At 44.0% G+C, this 8,754-nt stretch overlaps 2 protein-coding genes across 2 annotated transcripts; one reads left to right on the top strand and one right to left on the bottom strand.

Annotated features, from left to right (window-relative positions):
* Nucleotides 1-878: 878 nt before the first annotated feature.
* LOC308118683 (olfactory receptor 10C1-like) lies at nucleotides 879-1,805 on the top strand (the record flags this gene model as incomplete). Its single annotated transcript, XM_080478193.1, has 1 exon — nucleotides 879-1,805. The coding sequence occupies one exon, from the start codon at nucleotides 879-881 to the stop codon at nucleotides 1,803-1,805; it is 927 nt and encodes a 308-aa protein (XP_080334319.1).
* A 1,401-nt stretch (nucleotides 1,806-3,206) lies between these two features.
* LOC308118966 (frizzled-7-A-like) lies at nucleotides 3,207-8,348 on the bottom strand. The gene has a single exon (XM_080478703.1). It carries the CDS (start codon nucleotides 7,566-7,568, stop codon nucleotides 5,856-5,858), a length of 1,713 nt encoding a protein of 570 aa, XP_080334829.1. The 5' UTR covers nucleotides 7,569-8,348; the 3' UTR covers nucleotides 3,207-5,855.
* Between the last annotated feature and the right edge of the window lie 406 nt (nucleotides 8,349-8,754).

Here is an 8,754-nt window from a genome sequence, read left to right as displayed (position 1 = left end):
GGTAAATGTGATGATTGAGATTTCAAGACAAGATTTCTTGGGGTTGTGAATAATCCTAAATCATAATGGAAACGTCATCTTGACTAAGTCCAATGGAAAATATCAAGAGATTATTATTATTATTATTATTATTATTGGTAGTCATAGTAGTATGTTTTTTGTTTATTGATATTATTCTTTCGGTATTTAAGATTGGTTAGGAACAGATTTAATGCTTCTGCTGAAACCTGTTCAGTCACTTTGCAGTACACAAACTAATGATTTTATTTACACTATATTGCTTTGTATATGTTGTTGGATGTACGATGACTGAATTGAACAAACCGACAAGGACCCCTGAGAGTTGTTGTTTTTTTTCTCTCCAGCTCCGAAAAGCAATGCCATTGATGAAACCTGGGACGTGTTGGCTATCCTAACGTTTTCCTCCCTGTTGCCTTTGCATACATTAGAAAAGGTAAGCAATCATTAAATCACGTCCCACCCATCTCTTACGATCTCCTCACCTCTACATCTGTATAAAAGTCACTGAAGTGTTTTGTCGGACTCTGTAGGGAGGGTCGTCTCTTCTATGATTTAACATTTTGGATACAGCTGAAATCTCTCTACGCTTGAAACAATTCAGTGGTTTCCATACACGGTATGCTCCATGTTCTTTGAATGCTTTCATGTGAGCATATGCAGACGGACGAGTCAAACTTTTTGCTGAATGAAATTTAAAATGAGGTAAAAACAAAACTGTACAAAGGTATTTATTTATTTATTTAGGCAGTATAGATTTTGTTTGTGAAACTCTAACCACTCTTAAACAATCACATGACTCAGGCAATCTTATTCCTTAAAGCTTCCGTTGCGCTGTAACTTGTATTACCACCAATAAAATGTCAAACTCCAGTGAAATCCCATCTTTCGTGCTGGCTGCTTACGGCAACGTTGGAGAGTTGAAATATTTATATTTCAGCATGATCCTGCCCTGGTATCTCTCCATCTGCGTGGCCAATACACTTGTAATTGCTATCATATATGTTGACAAGGGGCTGCACGAGCCCATGTATATACTGCTTTGTAATCTGTGCGTGAATGAGATAGGTGCCAGCACGACACTGTATCCTCTCCTACTCTCACAAATGCTTTCAGAGAGCCATGAGGTGAGCCTGCCGTGGTGCTTTGTGCAGATGTTTTGCCTCTACACGAGCGTCTCGATAGAGTTTTGCAGTTTAGCAGCCATGGCGTACGACAGATATATGTCTATTTGTTATCCTCTGCACTATCACACCGTCATGAGCACAGGGAGGGTGTTCATGATCATCCTGTTTGTGTGGGTGTACTCGGTTCTTAACTTCGTTCTCTTGTTTTCCTTCATACTCGGTTTGAAATTCTGTGGGAATATCATTGACAAGGTGTTTTGTGACCATCAGTTGATGATTCAACTTGCCTGTTCGGTCTCGGTGATCAACCACGTATCTGACATCCTTTTCATCCTTTTGACTCTTTGGATCCCATTCGCTTTCATTTTGGCCTCATACCTGAAGATATTAGTTGTTTGTTTTAACACCTCTAAAGAAAACAAGCAGAAGGCCATCACCACATGCCTCCCTCAGATTGTCTCCGTGTCCAACTTGTTTGTTGGCTGCATTTTTCACTTTGTTGACTCCAGGATTGAAGCAGCTCAGGTGCCAGATAAAGTACGTGTCCTTTTATCTGTGTATCTAATTGTCTGTCAACCGATGATCACTCCCTTCATGTATGGGTTCAATCTACCAAAGGTAAAGACGTCATTTCAACGATTTGTTTTTCATAAGAAATAAATATGCTATTTCTGCAGCAAGCATCTCATTTCAGATCATTTTAATAAATTCTATTTGAATATGCTGTTTTGAAGTGGTGGCAATGTCAAGTGGTCCCCCCTCACTCGAGGTCAAAACCGAACAAATGAAAACTGTAAAAAAAAAAGAAAAAAAAAAAAAAGCAGTGATTTTCTATCCTAAAAGTCTCTAACTGAGATGAGCCTGCAGACAGTCTAAAGCTGGCAACAGGCTCATCTCAGTTAGAGACCCAGTTTGGTCGCTCTGCACATACAGCATCCTTCCCAAAACTACAACAAACGTATCAAATGTGATGAATCTAAAGATTTTAGGGGGCTAAAATGCTTAAAGTGGAACATCGTTGGCTGTCATACACAGGATAAACATTTGCAGGCTTATTTTGCACCTTTTACATAAACTGTGATTTTGATTGTACATAGCCCAGTTCAGAATCACTGTTTGGAGGTTGTTAAAAAAAAAAAAAAAAAAAAAAAAAAAACCTCTGTTGTGCAACTCTTTAAGAAATGTGCTTTTTTTAATGATACAGAAGAGTAAAAAAAGAAAAAAAAAAAAGATGTAACAACCGATTTAACGTAGTTACTAGCTGTGGCCACTAGATGGTGGCAGTGCATCGCCAACTCGATCTTTGTAAGTCCCGCTCGTCCTTAAAAGGGAATTTAACTGAGCTGCCTGTTGAATGATTTATTTACGTATATACAAAAATGTTCCCCCTGTGAAACAGCTGATGCAGGAGGTGAAACACTGCAGTGAGTAATCAGGCTTGCCTGCGCTGCTGTGGCAGTTCCAAGATACAAGACAGGCTCATTAAAGAAGATCAAAGTACACATATACTGTACACTCTGTACCACATTAGCATTTTCAATTATCATGAAAGCAAATATTATCAGCAATGTTCCCATGACTTGAGAATTTTAATGATGTGATGTGACCCCATTAGAATATGTGCTGGTGATCCTCAACACTTTTAATCCCCAGCCTCAGCAAAGTTACTAAGACTGAATCGGATGAGACTTCTTTTTTTTTTTTTTAAGGGGATGTTACAGATATTGGAGGGGGGGGGGGTCTGAGATTAGGCATTTCCTGACTCCCAGATTCTTGTTGCAGGTGTGCCCCACCAGAGGCTCTCTAAAATCAAACATCTAGGGTGTTTCTGTGTGGGCAATCCTCTACTGGTTTTTATTTAACCATAAATAACACACACACACACACACACACACACACACACACACACACACACACACACACGGATAGAACAAGCTCAATTTCAGATCTCCGTCCACCGAGATTCAAATTGTTTTATCAACAATGCGTCACTGGACGGTCACACACCCACTGTTATGCTCACATCTGACCACAAATCACAGGGCTCCACACGTTACAAACTGTATCGTTTTTATTCAAACTGTACACATGACTGGTTTATCTCATTTTTAAAAAAAAATGTAAAAAAAAAAAAAAAAAAAGGACAAGTACCCCCATAAATACAACATGCCTTTAAAAATCAGATTCTGTGTCTACTTGGTAAGTTTTGCATATGATTTGATGAAGAAAAGAAAATACACAAACACACGTAGTCCTTCTGAAAAACAGTACAACACAAACAAGTCAGTCTGGTTTCATATAAACTGGCGCATCTCAGCTGTCTCAAACACTTAACACAATTTCTTTTTTCATTGTTCGGTGTAAAGAAAAAAAAACCCATGGAGGAGAGCATCGTGAAACGCTGAACTGTTCCGAACTCAACCCCACAGAACAAATTGGAACCAGAGTTTGAGGTATGTGGTACATTCACATCAGAAAAAATTGGCATTATATACAATCTGGTTTAAAGTATACTATAAAAATTGGTACAAAATATGCAATTTCTTTTAGTGTTAATATATCTAGACTCGGGACACAGCTTTAAAAATTAAAATAACATGAATGCCAAGTCTGTGAAGTCACAATGGTGTGAGTTGACTATAGTTGCTGCAGAATGTTTCCATTCAGTATTCATGTGTGATGTATGCAGAGAAAATGTGCGAGACGGCAAAAACCAACACAAAAAAAAAAAAAAAAAAAACAAGGCTGTGACAAACACATGCTGCCTTGCAGCTGACTGGGTCTGGATACAAACATGTTTTCCTGCTGGTCGACAAGGTCTCCCCGGCTGATCTCATTATTTAGTCTGAGAGGCGACTACTGTTTCAGTGGCTGCAGTACACCAGGCAGCAGCGGCTTTACCACAATCACTTGTTTATTTTATCCACTATCAGTGTTGGCGCCGACGCTCTTCGCCTTCACATTTCAGGCGTTGCCTTTTAGTGTTTGATCGTTTAAAGTTAAAGCACCACTTTCACAAGAACTGCAAAGTCACCGCGGCAGATAAATGGTCTCGAACTGGAAACTGACTCAGTTTACAAAGAAGAGCTATAACGTGTTCAATTATTGCCTTTGTGTAAATGCGTGAACTCGCTGGGGGTCGATATCGATGTTAAGACTCCATCTATGTACATTTTGTTTCTCTAACCTGTTAAACGGAGGCGATTTTGTCCCACGTACAATACTCCCATCTCCTCTGAATACTGCGGTCTGTACGCACTGAACTCCACACGCACACACACACACCCCCACATGGCAGTGACCTCTGACCTCCTCCCGGGGACGTTCCCAACACACAGAGAGCATGAAGCATACGTCCTGCTTCCACATGCAGAGAGGAGACGTAGCGTTTCGCTGTGCTTCTAAAAAGTGTGGGTAAGGCAGTATGGACAGTAAGAAATAAAACTAAAATCGTAAACTCTTAAAAAAAGTTCGGTCTGCATGTGGAAACCATTTCAACACTTCAAGTGAAACTACAAGGTGAGTGAGGCATGTCGGGTTACATGGAACAGAAAACTGGCGTGAAAAGTGTATGGTCATCTTTAACCAGGGCAAAATCACTAGAGAAACAATAAAATGTAGAGCAACCTTTCGCACTCCCACGGATTAAATCAGGATCGTGGAAACGGTGTGTTGGCTGTCTTAAAAGCTTAAAAAGTCTTTTTGAAGGGGAATCCAACAGTTGGAGAGACCACACACAGAGACAAACAATGAGCTGCAGTGTCTCAATTACAGAGTGGAGTTTGTGTGTGGTCCCTTTAAATGTTAGATCCAGGTCAATCTGAGTGTGTGGATCAGTCATTTTTAACACTTAGAATAGCTGTGCAAACCAATAAGTAACTTCATTCACCTTCGGAGTGAACATTCAATACAGGCGCAAATATGCATCGGTCTGAAATATTTCAAGCAAAACATTTGTTTAAATGCAATAAAGGTTTTGATGTCTGGGCAGCCACTTGGCACATATTGTCGGACTCCAAGAGTTATTCCTCTTATTCTAACAAATGAGATTGTACTCTGCAAAACCTAACGTGTATTAAAGCTTTTCGGACTTTTGCTAAAAGGCAGAGTAACATAAAACGTCCATGTGTGATCCATGCATCTCCGATGGATGAATTCACAGTCAGGGGGTCTGGCTGGTCGACCCTTGAGCTGACATTGAACACGCTGGGCCACAATGCGTTGACAAGTCTTTTGTGGCACGTCAGTCTTTTCCGTTTCCACTGACAAGCTCTCAAAAGAGCAAAGAGAAGTACATTCAGATTGTAATATAAAAGGTATAATTGATAATATGCTTGTAGTGTGGTATTAAAAGCCAGTTCAGCAGTCTGGTGATACAGTTCAGGTACCAGCATGGCCATTTAAACCAGTTTATAATCCAGAGATTGAACATCCAGAATTGTGTGCCTTCTGAAGATGACAAGAAAAAAAAAACAAACTGAAATATACTCAAAACGCAACTCATCCAACTTCGATGGAATATAGAGAAAAGTTCGGTTGTGTCCAAATGCATTTCACAACCTGGTGACATACAAATCCAATTACAAGACATCCAAAGTATTTTTTTTTTTTTGTTTAGTTTTTTTTTAAAAGCCATTAGACCAAATTTTTCAGATTGATGTATCCAAAACGTGGCTGTGTGGTTGATTTTGTTTAATCCTCAAAGCTTTTCTACACCGTCGTCTCTCCATGGGTACCATTGCTGAGACGCTTGTAGAACCTCCGCCATGATTGAAGGGTTTTCCCAGACCAGACCCAGAAACCCGAGGTGATCCCGACAATCATGGTCATCAGGTACTTGATCATGAACACGGTGAAGTCCGGGGTCATGGGGGCGAAGTTGTGGACCGGACAGGGGACGGCAAAACGCTTGCAGGTCTGCATGTGCCAGGTGCGCTCCCAGTGCTCCCGGAAGGCTTGCTCGTAGAAGTAACAGGCGATCACGATGGTGGCCGGAACCGTGTAGAGCACACTGAACACGCCGATCCGCACCATCAGCTTCTCCAGCTTCTCCGTCTTGGTACCGTCGTGCTTCATGATGGTGCGGATCCGGAAGAGGGACACGAAGCCGGCCAGTAGGAAGGATGTGCCGATGAAGAGGTAAACAAACAGCGGCGCGAGGACGAAGCCCCGGAGGGCGTCCACGTTGAAGATCCCGACGAAACACACGCCGGTGAGCACGTCGCCGTCCACTTGGCCCATGGCAAGGATGGTGATGGTTTTGATGGCGGGCACAGCCCATGCAGCCAGGTGGAAGTACTGAGAGTTGGCTTCGATTGCTTCGTGACCCCATTTCATACCAGCAGAGAGGAACCAAGTCAGGGACAGAATCACCCACCAGATGGAGCTGGCCATTCCAAAAAAGTACAAGACCATGAAGAGGATGGTGCAGCCCTCCTTCTTCGTCCCCTGAGCCACAGTTCTGTAGCCTTCTGGGGTGAATCTATCCACACAAACCACTTTGTCCTCCAGGAAAAAACCAGCAGCGTAGGCCACCGCCACCATAAAGTAACACCCTGATAAGAAGATGATGGGTCGCTCAGGGTATCTGAACCGCCTCATGTCCACCAGGTAGGTGAGAACCGTGAACAGGGTGCTCACACAGCACAGGATGGACCAGATGCCAACCCACAGCCGGCCGAATTTCACCTCATCATCCCGAAAGTACATGATCCCAGTCGGTCTGGTGGGCTCACAGGGGGCCCCGCAGTCTTTGACCCCCATAAATTTGTAGCCCAGGTAGGAAGGCACTTCCAGCTGCAGAGGGCACGAGAACTGGTGGTACGTGTTGTGCTGGGGCGGGCGTTGGTTCGGCCGGCCCATGTTCGGAGGAAGGGTCACGGGGTCGGGCGCATAGGGGGACGACGAAGAGGACGGGCTGCCCGGTTCGGATGTGTTCTGGCCCACGCAGATCTCCCCGGCCCCGTGAACAGGGAAAGCCTCGCAGCGGAGGCGCTCCGGCCATTGGAAGCCAAATTTATTCATCAAGGCTTCACATCCCTGCCGTGCCCGCTCACACAGCGACCGACACGGGGGGATGGCCTGCTCCAGCACCGTGCACACCGGCGCGTACATCGAGCAGAGGAAGAACTTGAGGTCGGCGGAACACTGGACCTTCACCAGCGGGTAGAACTGGTGCACCTCCAGCCCGGCGTCCTCCTGGTTCGTGTGGCCCAGGAGGTTCGGCATGATGGTCTGGTTGTAGGCGATGTCGGTGCACAGCGGTATGGAGATGGGCTGACAAAAACCGTGTTCCGGGATGGATATTCCACTCTCGCTGTTGTAATGCTGAGCAGAAGCGGGCGAGAGAGAAAGCCCGAGTCCGCACAGCAGCCACATGATCCGCAGCAGCACGGAGCCAGTGGTAAACCTGGCCGCCGCCATAGTTGAGGAGGAGGGGGAGGGAAGAAAAACTTTGATCCAAGTAGGGCGACTTAAAAACGGCGAAAAACACCACAAAACTACCAAAAATGTCCCGATACTTCACTTGCGGCGCAAGCACGACGAGTTGGAGTAACCGCGGGCGACTTTTCGCTCGTATTTCATGAAGATAAATCCAAGTGAAATGTTCGTCGTGTCATGACTTCTTAATGGTCTTTGTAAGTGACTCCAAGCAGTCCACTCTCACTCCCAGTCCGCTGAAAAATCCACCGAATAGTCCGGGTTTTCTTCGCTTATTGCAAATCGGAATTACGCCCGCGTCTCGCACACTGGGACGCAGTTATTGTGGCACGAATCGACGGGAACTAAAAAGCGACAAAGAGTTGGATTTCCATGGTTTTTTGTTTTTTTTTTCGCCTTCGCTTCACGCGCAGCGTCGGTTCACATGCTGGGCGGTTGGAAGTCCAGAGGCTCGCTCTCTCTCCTCACTCCGTGCGGATTCCACCGGTTTCCAGGCGCCCGTTCCATTCACAAGACCCCCACCGACAGGCTGCAGGGCGCCTTGAAACCGGCGCTGCGTCTCAGCCAATCCCAGCCTTTGTTTTCCTACAGGACTCGTTCTTGATTGGCTTCTGCTCCCCCACCGCCGGAAAATATGTTACAGTAATTACATTACACCGGAGATTTTAACAAAATAATAAGCTTTTTGCAGGGAGGCTTTTTTTTTTTTTGTTCAAAACATTTTGCCTGTAGTTGCGGTTTTATTGTACATTTAAATTGGTTGGATACATACATTGTACTGGTCCAGTTCTTGCACATTCATACTGTAACTGTAAATTAAACCTCCTGCGATGACTCCTAATGCTGGATTCAATCCATGTCCTGACAACTACTGTCGTACATTAAATCAATGGATTATAAAGAGTTAGGGTTATTTTGTAGAAAATAATTACGGTAAAGCCACTGATGTGACCATGATTTGTGCCCAACATGACTAACTGAACTGATTAGCTTTATATGTAGATTGACACACACGGAAAATAATAGAAAAGTCAGTATCTGACTCCACTGCTCACTGAAAGAAGCAGCCTATCATAGAGATAGCTTAACCAGTTATTTCAGAGCTTCGACAGTTAACTGAAGGAATACAGTAAATACCTCACGCACACACACATTTGTCAAAAACAGT

This window comes from Lipophrys pholis (genome assembly GCF_963383615.2).
Source record: "Lipophrys pholis genome assembly, chromosome: 13".
NCBI lineage: Eukaryota > Metazoa > Chordata > Actinopteri > Blenniiformes > Blenniidae > Lipophrys > Lipophrys pholis.
The sequence above is the reverse complement of the archived record's forward strand: the minus strand, read 5'-3'. Positions and strand labels throughout refer to the sequence as shown.